The 14,842-nt window shown below is 51.9% G+C and overlaps 2 protein-coding genes across 2 annotated transcripts; one reads left to right on the plus strand and one right to left on the minus strand.

Moving 5' to 3' along the window:
* Positions 1-975: 975 nt before the first annotated feature.
* Positions 976-11,071, minus strand: CCS (copper chaperone for superoxide dismutase). Its single transcript, XM_069471790.1, has 8 exons — positions 10,920-11,071; positions 10,534-10,606; positions 6,497-6,634; positions 6,101-6,278; positions 5,539-5,599; positions 1,570-1,647; positions 1,394-1,497; positions 976-1,289 (listed from the first exon to the last, which is right to left on the minus strand). The coding sequence occupies exons 1-8, from the start codon at positions 10,956-10,958 to the stop codon at positions 1,136-1,138; spliced, it is 825 nt and encodes a 274-aa protein (XP_069327891.1). The 5' UTR covers positions 10,959-11,071; the 3' UTR covers positions 976-1,135.
* A 77-nt stretch (positions 11,072-11,148) lies between these two features.
* CCDC87 (coiled-coil domain containing 87) lies at positions 11,149-14,048 on the plus strand. Its single transcript, XM_069470351.1, has one exon. The coding sequence runs from the start codon at positions 11,203-11,205 to the stop codon at positions 13,786-13,788; it is 2,586 nt and encodes an 861-aa protein (XP_069326452.1). The 5' UTR covers positions 11,149-11,202; the 3' UTR covers positions 13,789-14,048.
* Positions 14,049-14,842: the final 794 nt, after the last annotated feature.

Raw genomic sequence — 14,842 nt, forward strand, 5'->3', positions numbered from 1 at the left:
GCAGAGCCAGGGGCCTCAAAGCCAAGGCCAACTAACTGTAAAACTACCCTCCTGGTTCCAAGCAGGGGACACAGGAGCAAAGTTTATAGTCTGACAGCTCACCCTGTCATAAAAGCAGCTTTGTTAAGGCTGGGCAAGCCGTCCAGTGGAGGTGGGGCTAGGGGGACAGAAGAGAGCAGTAGAGAGGCCCTGAATCCGAGGCCTACGAACTATTTCTTGGTTAGCAGTCACCCATCCGTATGAGAGGGGAGCTTCACCGGGGCTGCCGCCAAGGGCCCCATGTGGCCTCAGAGTCACAGCCACTGCTCCCTTAACTTACTGTGTGCCAGCCTCTGGGCTAAGCACTTTACTTATTAAGTTAATTAATTGTCTTTTACATGTGAGTAAAAGAAAGCAACTCAAGCCAAGTTAATTTTTTAAAAAGGGGAGGATGCGCTGAAAAGACGCAAGAGTGTCCCTTGATTCCCGGGACAGGAGGCAGCTGGCCTCAGGAAAGGCCCAAAGGGGGACTCAGAGCAGCTGGGATTCCCCAGCAACTCATGGGCTCTTCCCATGCATCTGCCTCATTCCTCCTCCTTAGCAGACTGGCTTTTCCTGATACTCAGTCAACAAGGCAGGGAGAAGAGGGCCACCTAAAGTTCCCATATTCTCATGTTATGAGTCCAACCACGGGAAGAAACTAATGCTGGGTCTGCCCTGACTTCTCAGGGAAAGCATGGCCCAGCACGGGTCAGGTTTCCGGTTTGCTTCCGATCACCTGTAGTGAGAGGAGGGGAGTAGGCCACAAACAGAAACTTGACTGCTGTGGCCCTTACTGTGACCCCAAGGAGGAAGAGGGGGCCCTCCGTGTGTGTGGATTTGAATACAGGTTTGGCTCCAAACTAAGGGTGGCCCTGGATGTCGAGGGCAGAGGCAGAGAGACTATGTTCACCAAGCCTATTGAGGGATACCGAGATACACACGAAACACAAAGTTCCATATGAAAATAAACTTTTATTTGGTAAGGGAACATCATAGCAACCCTTACATATCCTGTACCTAGTTCTCCAAGGACTAGGCAAGCAAGGTCCCCACTGCCCTCTCTGGAAGTGGAAGCTATTTGGCCAGAAGGACAATAACAGAGGGGAGGCCACGCTCAAAGGTGGGCAGGGGGCTGGGCCGACTGCTTTCGGCCCTCGCCTGCGATGGGCCGGCCTCGCTCCTCCCAGATGGTGAGGCCGTCACAAGTGCAGATCTGCTTGGGGTTCTGGAAAAGGCCGGCAGAGCGTGCAATGATGCCACAGGCCAACCTGCAGAAAAATGTGTGGTCAAGAGTAGGTCCTGTTTGGGCCCCTCTGGGGTTCCGCGTGCACCACTGGCAGAGCACAGCCCTACTAGGGGCTACACCACTCACCTCTCCCCAGAATTCCCCGTGATCTTGGATAAGGGATGGCCGCCCCGGCCCAGGTCATCTTCTCCCTCATCGATAACCAGGCTGCGGCCAATCACGTCCCACACCTTTTAGGGGAGACAACAGCCTCAGACAGTGGACCCCATTAGGAAGGGTCCCCACCTTCTTTTCCACCTTACCTTCAGCTGCTCATCTTCTATCCTAAAGACAGCACGGCCACCAGTATCAGCGTGGACATTGCCCAGGTCTCCGCGGTGCTGGAATGAGACCAGGTGCGGGGTTGGGGGTTGGGGGAGAAAGGTCACACAGGGCAAAGCTGCAATCTTCTGACTTTCCAGTATCTGATGCCTCTTCCCACTTCCCAAAAGTACCAATTTCTTGCTGTGGGTACAGTCTGGTATGGTCAAGGGACAGTCTAGGACTCAAGGAAGGCAACAGGACACTCCCTCCCTGAAACTGAAATCCTGGGCCGAATGACACTGTGCTGAAAAGAACCAGCGGAAGTCCCGCCTTCCTGTGCAGTCATCCCCACTGGAGCAGACTGCTTCTCCTCTGAGGCTGCTGCCCGCTCGCTTCCCAGCCTCCTGTTAGCGCGGTTCTCAAGCCTCCTGCTGCCTCTATGAGCCCTTGGCTGTCTGTAATTCCCATAGGCTTATGTTGGCCAGACCTGGCTTTCCCGCCCATCACAGTCAGCCAGCGTCAGCTCCCGAACCCCGGCCTCCAGGAACAGAGAGAAACACAAGGGGGCAAAGGGCCTGTCCTGGCCCTCAGAAGCTGGCTCTGCCCACCTTCTCCCTTGAAGGTAATAACAAATGTCAGACACACTCTGTAGGCACGGTGGGGAATATGTATGGTCACCACTCTCAAGGGACATGTGACATGGTGGGAGCCATATATGGAACAGACTAGTGATGACGAAACACAGGGTGAGTACAACAGTTGGTGTATGTGAGGGTGACAGGACCTTACTGGTGAGCCACAGAAACCCATTATCTGTGCAATTAAATTGTCCCCAACTGGCCGGGCGTGGTGGCTCACGCCTGTAATCCTAGCACTCTGGGAGGCCGAGGTGGGCAGATCGTTTGAGCTCAGGAGTTCGAGACCAGCCTGAGCAAGAGCGAGACCCCATCTCTACTAAAAATAGGAAGAAATTATATGGACAGCTAAAAATATATATAGAAAATATTAGCCGGGCATGGTGGTGCATGCCTGTAGTCCCAGCTACTCGGGAGGCTGAGGCAGGAGGATCCCTTGAGCTCAGGAGTTTGAGGTTGCTGTGAGCTAGGCTGACGCCACGGCACTCACTCTAGCCTGGGCAACAGAGTGAGACTCTGTCTCAAAAAAAAAAAAATTGTCCCCAACCTGACACTCTGGGCAGAGACAAGTGCCCATGCCAGGGTGAACTGGTCCCTGTGACCTCGCTGCTGAACAACAAAGCATTTCACTGTGCAACAGGGCTGACAAGCAGCAGGCAGCACCAGTTCTGCTTTATCTTGTTTTCCAGAGGGACATCTGCTGCTTGCACCTGGCACTTTTTGTTACGCCCCATTTTGGGGACTTTAATGGTAGAAACAGCCTTGAGGGGCTGAGCTAAGGGAGCAGCCTAGGCAGTGTGGCATGACCCAGCATGGGGTCAGGGAAAGGCAGCCTTTCTAGTCCCTCCCCCCAGCACACAGGCAGGTGCAACTGGGCCAGGGGAGGCCTTGAATGTCACACTAAGAAGCTGGGCCCAGCCTGTACTCTCAGACGCTAGGGTGCCAAGAAGGGCTTCAGGCTGGGCGTGGCCTGGTTACCCCATCCTTCGGAGCAATCCCTTTAGTACAGCATATGAAGAGGAAGGATTGGAGGGGGGAGGAGAGAGAAGGGAAGGAAGCTTAGGAGATATGCAAGGGACAACCAGCCTTGGATATAAATTCCCACATTAAATTATTTTCCATCTGAGAAATCCAGGTGCTGAAACCCAAAAGAACTTGCCAGTCGTCATGGAGCCTTGGATGCTCAGCTCTTGTTCAATTCCTCCTCATGTGTATCAAGGGCTCAGATGTGACACAGGTGCCTACCCCAGGTGGGGCATGGAGTGAAGACACAGGTCACAGGCAGTCTCTTGCCCTTCAGAAACACTCCTTGTGGTTTCACGCCCCCAGGGTTTTGCCTAGGAGGTCCCTCAGCTGGGCCTACCATTCCCACTCTTGCCCTCTCCACCAGCCAGTTCCTGCCCAGCATCTTTCAAGGCTCAATGAGGCAAGCAGCCTCTGTGATGCACCTCTCTTATTCTTGCGTGACTCACCCCCCTGGAGTGTGGGCTGGACCCAGGGTCACTTCCAAGTTTAGGTTACAAAAAGAATGTGGCTTCAGTCTTGGACACCCTCTTGCTCTCTCACTCACTTGCTCTGGGAGAAGCCAGCTGCGTGTAGTGAGCTGCCCAAGGGGGAGGCCCACGTGGCAAAAGGACTGATGTCCCTGGCCAACAGCCAGGGAGGACCTGAGGCTGCCAACAGCAGCATGAGCAAGCTTGGAAGCAGATCCTCCCCATGTCCAGCCCTGAGATGACTACAGCCCTGCGAGAGACTCTGAGCCACAGGCACCCAGCTAATCTGCAACCAGGTTCCTACCCCAGAGAAACAGCTACTACATGTTTGCTGTTTTAGACTGCTACCTTTGGCGTATTTGGTTCTCAGCAATAGATCACTAATACAGAACACAAGCACGGCCCCATGCGATGGACTAGATAGAAACACTTTCCCAACTTCCCAGGGTGAGCAATAAAAACTTCTGACCATTAGAAACGTGACTGCTATCAAAGGTCCAAAAAGTCAGTTACATGGATTAAGAAACACCTACCATGGTTTCATTTGTTTTGTGGTGGAAGGTTGCAAACTTTTGAGATAGAAAATAAGAACAAAATCCTGAGTTCTGGGAGGACCTAAAGAGAAGTCAGCAGTTTCCCGGGCTCAGGAGCCAGAGCCTGCCCTGGGACTGCATCTCCAGGTGCAGAGGGAACACACATGGCTCGATGGAGGAGGGGACATCAGGTGTGTGGCGGGGCACTAAAAAACATCACATCACAGAGAGGAAAGGCGCCCTCTGTTCCCCTCCCAGCCGCTTAGAAGACAGCAAGGAGAAAGCCTCAGCTTAGTGTGAACAGGCCTAGAACACCTCTCCAACATTTGCCAATCTCCACTCTGACAAAGAAAAAGCCGGCGCAGCCTAGGCCTCGCCACCCTGCACCCACCCCATCTGGTCTGATGAAGCAGGCTCAATCCCGAAACCCAGCAGGCCAGTCTCTGGCAGGACTTTAATAACATTTTTAGGCTTTCATTATTTATTTTTATAATGATCTTCCTCTTATGGCTAGAAGTACTGGCTTTTCATTCACTTGGCTACTATCAAGTTTCTTTTTAAAAATAAATTTATCTTAATTGCATGAAATAATGTCTTCATTTGCTTCAAAATAATGGTGGAGAAGGGCCAGGGGTATAGATGAAACATGATTGGCCATGATTTAAAGTTGGGGGATAGGAACATGGGAGTTCATGACACTAGTTCCTCTATTTTGCAATATATTGGAAAACTTCCATGATAGATGTAAAAACTTAAAAAAACAAAACTAAATTTACCTAAGGGAAAAAAATGCGTCCATTAAGTCAAATGATTGAGTAACTAACAGTACAAGTATTAACAGTACTGAGATGAGGCAAAAAAAAACATTAAGGCAGCATGTGATTCCCTGAAGATGGGAAAACAATCTCTGGTGAAAAATGAAACTCCAGGACCAGGGGTGAGAGGTAGTGCCAGGGACAGCCTTTTCAGTTCGGGTAAAACCTTCAACTTCCACACCTTTGCCTTCTCCAGGAAGCTTTCTCTCACTGCCCCCAGGCTGGAGCAGGTGCTCATTCCGGGCTCCCGGGTCCTCCCCACACCACAGAATTCAGTGATCTCCCCCACTACGCTGTGCTGTGTTGTATTGGATCCCCTGGCCCTTGACCATAGAAAATGTCAATAAATGTTTCCAAACTAAACAAAATAAAGGGAGAGGACAAGACCCCACCAAAAAGGAATCACACTGTAAGGCCCCAAGAGCTGCTGGCACTGCCTCTGAGACCCTGGGTTCTCTCTCAGCCCACTCGCAAGCCCAGACCAACACTTACCCGGTCGGAGTCCTGGGGGCCCCCATGAGATGCTCCATCAGGGTTAAAATGGTCCCCACAGCTAAGAAGGAAAGGTAGTAGGTGGGCAGCAAAGTAGCTTACAGGCCAGGCTGTCTACCCTCTTACCTACATTTGTTTCATTCATTCATTCAACAAACAGCCTACTCTGTGCTGGGCTTTGGGTTGAGAGCACTGGAAAGAACTGGACACAGGGCCTTTCCTCCGTGAGCTTCTAGTCCAGCGGAAACGCAGATGAGTAAACAGCTAGTTATACCACGAAAAACATCATGACATGGGGACTCTTCTCCTCCTGTGCCCAGGAGTCCCCTTCTGTCTCAGAGGCACTGAGGTGTTACGGGCAGGAGCTTCAAGGTCAGATCTTGGTTCAGATCCCAACTCTACCTTTTACGTGCCCTGGGGCCTTTGGCAAGTCATTTTACCTCTCTGAGCCTGTTTCCCCATCTGCAGATTGGGCCTGTGTGTGTCTCACAGAGTGCTTGTGAGGACCAAGTGTGAAAACGTGAGGCTGAGCATGCTACCAGGGAGATTTCAGACAACGTACCTGTTGCAGTTCTGTGTGAGGTCCCCGTACTGATGGACGTGCAGCCCGTGCAGCCCAGGCTCCAGGCCATCAATGGTCCCCTCGATGAGACAGCACTCAGGGGTCAGCTGTAGGAAACGCACTACCCCCTGCACGGTGCCAGGCCCCCCTAGAATGGCCACTGCTGCCCCCAGATTATCTGCAAGGTATTAGATACTCTCGGGCTGGCTTGCCACCTCCCCCAGCCCCACCCCTTCATCAGCTCAGAAAGGGCACAGAAAGAGTCTCACAGAAATTTTATGTCTTCCTCAAAGCCACTCCAACCCAGGGCCCAAGAATCCTATGGTTATATTTGTACCAGTTCTGGGCCACCTCCCTCCCAGAGAGGTAGAAGCCAAGGCCATAGTGGTCACTTACGCGATTGGTCACTGCCCATGCCCTTGAGTACTGCCTGGCGCCCCGTGCCTTCCAGGAGGGCCTGCACCTCCTGGCTGGGCAGAGTGGTCTGCACCAGGACCATCTGGTTCTCCAAGTGCACCTCCACACCCTGGACACCTGGGAGGAGAGAGGGCAGAGGGCAGCAGAGGGCTGTCATCTTGTGCTGGCAGCAGGGAAGAAAGAAGCACATGGTGATATCCCATCTCCATTTCCACCGATTTTCCCGTGGCTGGAGGCGGGCACGGAAGCTGCCTTCTAGCTGCGTGACCTTGAGAAAGCCTCTTAAGCTCTCCACGTCTGTTTCTTTACATATCAAGTGAGGATAACACCACCATGCCCCCAGGACTTTTGTGAGTCCTTGCTACATGCCAGGCACAGTTTATAACTTTTGAAACATAGATAATTCTTTGAAAAATGTTTTTATAAAAGTGGGCTATCCAGGCCAGGCACGGTGGCTCATGCCTGTAATCCCAACACTTTGGGAGGCTGAGGTAGGAGGATCGCTTGAGGCCAGGAGTTCGAGACTAGCCTGGGCAACACAGTGAGACTCCCATCTATACAAAATACGGGAAAAAAATAGGAGCATTATTCACGATAGGCAAAAGGTGAAAACATCCTAAATGCCCAAGAACTGATCAATGGATGAATAAAATGTGGCATCCATACAATGGAATACTACTCAGCAATGAAAAGTAATGTAGCACTGACACACGCTGCAATGTGGACCTTGGACCTTGAAATGTCATTCTATGTGAAAGCCAGTCACAAAAGACAACATACATTATACAATACTGTTTATATGAAATGTCCTGAATAGGTAAATCCATAGAGACAGAAAATAGATTAGGGAGTAGAGGTAAAGAAATAGGAGGGTGAAAGCTAATGGATACAGAATTTCTTTATGAAGTGATAAAAATGTAAAATTGATAGTGGAGAGACAGTTGCATAACTCTGTGAATATACTAAAAACAATTGAATTGTATATTTTAAATGAGTGAATGTTATGGAATGTAACCACTGAATTGTACACTTTAAACGGGTGAATGTTATGGTATGTGAATTATATCTCAATAAAGCTGTTACACACATTTTAAAAAAGGGGCGGGGGCTACTACTGTGCACACAGCATGGGCCAGCCCCTCTTTTCCGTGTTTTACCTGTATTAACTCATGTGATACTCACGGTAACCCTGTGAGTTAGGGACTATCACCCCTATTTTACAGATGAGAAAACAGAGAGATTAAGGAACTTGCTCAAAGTCATGTTGCAGTAAGTTGTGGAACCGGAATTCATTCCAGGCAGCCTAGCTTCAGAGCCCAAGCACTTAACCCAGACATTCTGCTCACCCTAGGACAATGGCCATAGCCCCCAGGCTGGGTAAGGGCCACAGCCCTTGTTTTCCTGTAGTAGCTCCCACTTCCCATGAGTAACTCACACTGCACTCATTATAATCCTCTGTTACACCCACTAGGCTGCCAGCTCTGTGAGGGCAGGAGCTCTGTAGTCCACAAGGGTCAAGTTCAACAGTCAGTGTGTCAAAAAAGAGCCTTTGGAGTCCCCATTGCCCTTGAAAGCCCTGAAGTCAGCCCTGTAGACACAAGCCTGCAGGGTGATTCTCACACATGCTCATGGATGGTCTCATGTAACTTCCACACCACACTATCTGAGGTATGATTTTTAAAAACCACCCTGGCTTCTACATGGAAGAGCTATTGGAGGGTGCAACAGAGGCAACAGAGAACCCACAGACAAGGTTCTTATATGGGGCCAGGGAGAGGTTGCTTGGATTAGTGTGGAGGCCTGAGTATGTTGTGGACACACAGTAGATGAGACTTCCTGACGGACTGGCCTTAGCATAGGGGGGTTCCCAGACCCTGGGGTCTCCTAAGAAGAGCTGATTCTCTTCTCCTGAAGTGGGAGGGCCCCAAGTGGGAAACTCCTTGTAACTATGCACCTCCTGCATTCTTGACCTGAGTCTGAACCAAGAAGAAGGCTGCTTCACCAGCTAAGCAGCAATTCAGTTCAGCTGGTGAACCTCAGCGAGCGCCAGGCCAGCCCTTGGTTAGCTCAGAGCCCAGCGAGGGAGAAAAGAGAAGGCCAAGGGGAACTCCACAGTGAGTGATAAGGATTCAAGGGGGTGAGCCCCACGCTGGAAGATTCTCCCACTTCCCCCTTGGAGGAGAGCAAAGTCCTCTTTCCCAAGGCCCCAAGCCTCCCAGAGAGGGCAACTGTCTCTATGTTAAAGTGTGAGTTTCGTGCCTAAAAATCATTAATCTGCAATTCTGCTTCTGTAAAACCTGCTTGCTCCTGCTTGCTACCCCCAACACAGAAATTCCTAAGTGACTACAACACCCATGTTCTGCGTAAAATGATTACAGCCCCCACGTTTTGCGTGAAGCTATTATAACACTCATGTTTTGAGTGAACAAGATATGGCCTGGAGCCCAAACTGCCCAGATCCTGTTACACCAAAGATAAGAAAATGATATAAGGCTCACTCAAGGCTTTTTGTACACATGCTTACTCAATCTTAATAATTTTCCACCCACAAATTCACAATATAAAAACTTTCCGTTTCAAAGGCTCACTGCTGCTCTCTGTGCCGCCTTTGGCGGTGCAGACAGTAGTCGCTGCCCAGCTAATAAAGACTCCTGATTTGGCTCAGTTCAGTCTTTAGGTGGTCATTTCTCGTGTGTCAGTCCATAACACTCTACACGTTCTGGGAAACTAAAACTTCCCTGCCCAGCCCAAGTCAAGCTCATTCCAGCAACCCAGACCAGAAAACACTGAGTCACCAGAAGTCTTTAGCTGGTGCCCAAGAGACCTGCTGAGGGCTGTAAATGTCCCTGGGTCCAACAGAAAGTCCAGCCATCTGCTCTCCCAGCAAGAATGTTTTACAGGAAGTGGAGGGCCCTATATCCTGGGAAAGCTTTGGTCAGAATACTCTCAGTGGAATGGCTCAGTCTCCACGAGACCCTTACCCCCACCCCAAAACACATGGTCTAAGCAAGCCCAACTTTGAGCTCTGTCCCCTCAAGCCTCCCTCCACCCAGATCACCACCTGTAAGCCCTTCCTCTCATAATCCCCCAAGATTTACTGGGCTCTTGTTACATGCCAAAGACTTTTCGAAGGTGCTCTACCTGTATTAACTAATTTACTCTTCATGACAATCCTCCAGGATAGCTTCTACTATCATCCCCATTTAAACACTGAAGAAAACAAAGGCACAAAAAGTAACATGCATTAAGTCAGTGCCATTAAGTGGCATAGAGAGGATTTGGACCCAAACAAGTCTGACCCTAGAGCTCATACCCCTAGCCACTATGCGTATGGCCACCCTACACAGAGTCCAGTGCTACCACTGTCCCAGTTTCAGAACCCATCTCGTCTCACTCCCTCTCTGGACTGCTCTTCCACGACGTATTCTGAATGCCACCCAGGCAGTGCTTGCATGCTCATTTTTACCTGAGGGCAGGGGCTGCGCCTGATACCCCTGTGAACCTTCTCCCTACAAAGCCTGCCAAATGACTGGATGAACACTTAACAGAACCAAAGGAAGCCAGTTTCCAGCACCATGCCGGTGGCTCACTCTCTCAGACCTTTCTGATTATGCCTGGTCATCTCCAGACCAGCTGGCCTTTTAAGAACCAGAAGCTATCTAGGACGGTACCGGCTTGCTGTTTGCTTTGTCAAGATCACGCTGTTTCCCAAGCAAGAACTGTCTGTTTTCCAGGGCACTCGCCCTGTAGGAGGGGCTACACTCAGCCTAGCTCTTCACTCCCCAGGGCACCAGAGGTTCAGGACAGCAGGACAGGTAGTTAGAGCCAGTAAAAGGCTCTGACAGGGCATACTTGAGAGCTCTAGCTCCGCCTCTGGGTCTGTGTGTGACTCAGACCATTCCTTCCACCCTCTGGGTTTCAGCATCTGTAAAATGGGAGTCGGGTGGGCTTAAGAGATTTGCCTGGTCCCTCCCAGAGGCCTCTGGACTGTGTAGAAAAGTTTATACGGCTCTTACCTGCCACTCCTTGCAGGGATTTGCGCACCGCGTCCACGCAGCTCTGACAGGTCATCTGCACGGCGAACTCCAGCTGCAAGGGCGGCAGGGACCAGCCGATGAGAGCTGGGGACGAGTCTGGCGTGACTCTGTTTCACCACCTTCCCTATGAACACCCGAAAGGCCTGGGGACACGCCCCATGTGACCCCTCTACAATCGCCTTCTTCATTATCACTCATGATCATTCCGGGATCACCCCGCAACACTCAGACCGGGGGCCCGGCTACCCTCACATCCCAGTTTCACCCCGTGGCCCAGGCCCCGCTCCAGGTGCCCGCTCCTCTCCTCTCCCCGAGATAACAATCACCCCAGGGGCCGAAGCTCTCTGCCTGGCCTCGGCCCTCACCGTGCATAGGGTCCCACGGGCCCCTGAGCCTGAAGCCATGGCCCGACCCAGTCACCGGCCGGAGGTGGCCACCTCCTCCGGTCCAGAAGCTCCCACCTACAGCTCCGTCGCGAGAGGGGGCGGGGGGCGACCTTTGCCCCGCCTCCCAGTGCGTGCGCACGCAAGGCCCTGCTCCCGACGAGAGGGGGCTGCGCAGGCGCACTCGGGCCGCCCGGACCCTGGTTGCCTTAGTAACCGTTTGGCGTCCTCGGCGGCGACCGCAGCGGCCGCCGCCTGCTCTAACATGGAGCGGGAGAAGCCCGAGTCTGAACTCCAGCGGTTTTACCAGCGGTTGCTGCGTCCGCTGTCGCTCTTTCCCCCCAGGGCGACGCCCCCAGCGCCTCAGAAGCGCCGCCCGCAGGAGGGCCGGATTCTGCAGACCTTCCCTCTCGCGAAGCTGAAGGTGGCGCCGCTGTGCCACCAGGTGTCCAAGCTGCTGGCCGGCAGCGGGCTGGCGGCGCGGGTGACTACCGAGGCCCGACGCCGTCTCATCCAGGTCATCCTGGACGAGCTAAAGTGCAGCTGGCGGGAGCCTCCCGCCGAACTTAGTCTCAGCTACAGGAACAACGTGAGGCTGCGGAAGAGGCTGGAGTCCTACGTGCTGCTCAGCAGTGAGCAGCTCTTCTTGCGCTACCTGCACCTGCTGGTGACCATGTCGACCCCCTCACGGGTCTTCACTGAGTCAGCCACCCTCACCCGGTTGACCGCCAGCCTCGCCAGGGACTGCACAGTTTTCCTCACCAGTCCCGACGTCTACCGTTGCCTCCTCGCCGACTTCCTGGCCTTGCTGAAGGTAGAGCAGGCCCACGCTGGCGTGGATAAGCTGCGTCCCGTCTGCCCCACTGGGGTTTTCAAGCTGTGCCCAATCCCCTGGCCTCACAGCACTGGCTTCGCCAAAGTGCCATGCTCTAGCCTCAACCTGAACTACCTCATTCAACTCAGCCGCCCGCCGGAGTTTCTCAGCGAGCCCAGACTGGATCCAGTGAAGGAATTGAAGTCCATCCCTCAGTTGAGGAGGAGAAAGCCTCTCCGCTGGCTGCCCTCCATAGGAAAGAAGAGAGAAATCGACATTAGTGCACCACAGATTGTGTCACCGCCCAGCTTCTCTCTGACTCCTACCAGTGGGGCTTCCCTTTTCCCCACTTCACCTCTCAACTCCCAGCTCCGGAGAGGCCAGTCCATGCCCTCTCTGCGTGAGGGCTGGAAGCTGGCAGATGAGTTGGGCCTTCCTCCACTCCCACCTCGTCCCTTAACCCCTCTGGTCTTGGCTGCAGAGAGCAAACCAGAGCTGGCTGGGGACACTGTGGCTGAGGATCTGAAGCAGTTGATGAAGATCATGAAATTGGAGTTGATGCAATGCCCACCACTGGACTCAGGTCTGCCCCCTCTCCTGGGGGTTGTGACCCACCGCCCAGCTGCAGGGCATCGCATGGAGGAGCTGCAGAGGATGCTGAAGAACCTCCAGGAGGAAGAAGCCTCTGGAAAGTGGGACCTCCAACCCCCCAAATCCCCTCCACTTCAACCACAGCCATTGACCATTACTTTAAAGCTAAGAAATGAAGTTGTGGTCCAGGCAGCTGCTGTACGGGTCTCCGATAGAAACTTACTGGATTCTTTCCATGTTGAGGAGGCCGGAGTCCTGTACAACCACCTGGCTGATGAACTGGACCCCAAAGTCATCGAAGAAATGGATATTGATCTGTTTATTGGCAGTAATATCAGGGAGGTCTACAAGGAGTTGATGAGCCGTGTCTCTACTAACCACCTCCATTTTGACCAGGGGCCCCTGGTTGAGAATGCAGCAAATAAAGACTGGTCGGCCTTCCTGTCCTCAGCCTTTCTACATCAAGAAAAACAGTCTCGAATCATCAACCCTGAGCTGGCTGGTCTTTACTCCCAGAGAGCAGATGCTTTACAGTCCAACCCTGAGAGGGTGCCCTCCCTCACATTACCCCAAGCTGGCAAAAGCTGGGAGAAGCGGTCAAACAAGACCCCATGGATGAGCTGGTGGAAAACTGCCTTATCTGTGGATGACTACTTCAAGTACCTTGCCAACCATGAGACAGATTTCCTCCATGTCATCTTCCAAATGTATGAAGAAGAAGTTCCTGTGGAGATAGTGGCCCCTGTCAAAGAGTCCCTAGAGATTCAGCACCCTCCCCCCTTGCTAGAATATGAAGAGCCAGACTTTGTGCCAGGAGAGTGGGACTGGAACACGGTGCTGGAGCACAGGCTAGGAGCTGGGAAGACCAATCTCCTGGGAGAACCCCACAAAATCCTGAGCTTACAGAAGCGTTTGGAACGACTGTGGTCTATGCTTGAGGTCCCTGAGAAGGACCGGGTGGACATGGCCATCAAGTATAGCTCCAATGCCCGTCTGAGGCAACTGCCCTCGTTGGTGAGTGCCTGGGAGCGGGCCCTGAAGCCCATTCAGCTGCGGGAGACATTGCTGGGGAGGCTGGAGTGGTTTGAGCGACAAGCCTCCAACCCCAATCGTTTCTTCCAAAAGACTTACTGGGGCCTGAGTCAGCCCCTGGAGGAGAATCACGTCCGAAGCCACCTCCACAGGAAGCTCAATCTAGTAGAATCTTCCTTGGCTTCCCTCCTGGAAGAGATTGAGTTAATTTTTGGTGAGCCAGTGATCTTCAAAGGGCGGCGCTACCTGGATAAAATGAAGCACGACAAAGTGGAGATGCTCTACTGGCTGCAACAACAGCGGCGAGTTCACCACCTGCTCCGGGCCCAGAAGGCTTCCCACCATTCAACCCTGCTCCGGAGGCTCAGCAGCCAGTCTTTAGTAGCTCCTGGGAATACTCCCATTACGCTTTGACCAGCCCAAGTGCCTTCAGATTCCTCCCTCACTCCCAAACCCCTCAGAGCCCACCCAGACCTCTTGACTACTTCGGAAGAAGAAATATGGTGTCTATATCTGGAAGTACAGGGTTCGGGAACATTGTCCTCTGAACTATGAAGGGACTAAGATTAAAACTTTGTTTTAACAGTGAAAGTTCTCATAAAAGAATCCCCAAGCCCAGTATTCCCATTTAGGTCAAGACTTGCATAATACAAGCAAAATCTCACATATCAAAAGAACTGTGATCTTGGAGTTCATTGTAATGGGAAAGGTCAGACAGAGGCAAACCATGGTCTTTGGAACAACTCAGTTTAGCATTTCTGTCACATTACACTAAATTGGCTGACGAGAGCCCTAGATCAAGAGGCTCTATGGCATCATGCTAAAGAGCTAGGGCTCCAGAGTTAGCAGGTGTGGGTTCAAATCCCGGCCGTGTAACCTTGGGCCAGTTACCTAACTTCTCTGCACCTGTATCATCATATGTCAGATGAAGGGGTTTGGTCCAGGTTTTTACTTCTTCCAGTGCTAGCACACTGTTGGTATGGCTAAAATTAATTAAAATTTTACCAGTTAACAAGATATGTACCGAAAAGTAAGTCTCCTGCCCATACCTATCTCCAATATCTCAGTTCCCCTCCCTGGGGTTAATAACTGTTACCAGCTTCTTGTATATCTTTCTATTTAGCAAACATTTATTGAGCACCTACTAGACATTAGGTGTTTATATCAATGATCAAAACAAAGATCCCTACCCTTTGTAGAGTTTGCATTCTACTGTGGGGAAACAGGCAATAACCATAAACACAGTACCTAAGCACAGTGAATAACAGAATGTTAGAAGGTGACGAGTACTGGGGGAAAAAGAAAAAGTAATATCAGGTAAGGGAAAAGAGAGGGTAAAGAGGCCGGGCGCGGTGGCTCACGCCTGTAATCCTAGCACTCTGGGAGGCCGAGGCGGGTGGATCGCTCGAGGTCAGGAGTTCGAGACCAGCCTGAGCAAGAGTGAGACCCCGTCTCTACTAAAAATAGA

Source organism: Eulemur rufifrons, chromosome 6 (genome assembly GCF_041146395.1).
Source record: "Eulemur rufifrons isolate Redbay chromosome 6, OSU_ERuf_1, whole genome shotgun sequence".
In the NCBI taxonomy this organism is placed as follows: Eukaryota; Metazoa; Chordata; class Mammalia; order Primates; family Lemuridae; genus Eulemur; species Eulemur rufifrons.

What these genes read in the sequence shown, in the direction of transcription:
- CCS (XM_069471790.1), bottom strand. Translation starts at nt 10,958, where the DNA reads ATGGCTTCAGGCTCAGGGGCCCGTGGGACCCTATGCACG. An exon ending in CATGGGCAGTGACCAATCGC is followed by an intron (nt 6,279 to 6,496) that starts GTAAGTGACCAC and finishes AATACCTTGCAG; the next exon opens with ATAATCTGGGGGCAGCAGTG. An exon ending in CTCACACAGAACTGCAACAG is followed by an intron (nt 5,600 to 6,100) that starts GTACGTTGTCTG and finishes TTTCCTTCTTAG; the next exon opens with CTGTGGGGACCATTTTAACC.
- CCDC87 (XM_069470351.1), top strand. Translation starts at nt 11,203, where the DNA reads ATGGAGCGGGAGAAGCCCGAGTCTGAACTCCAGCGGTTTTACCAGCGG.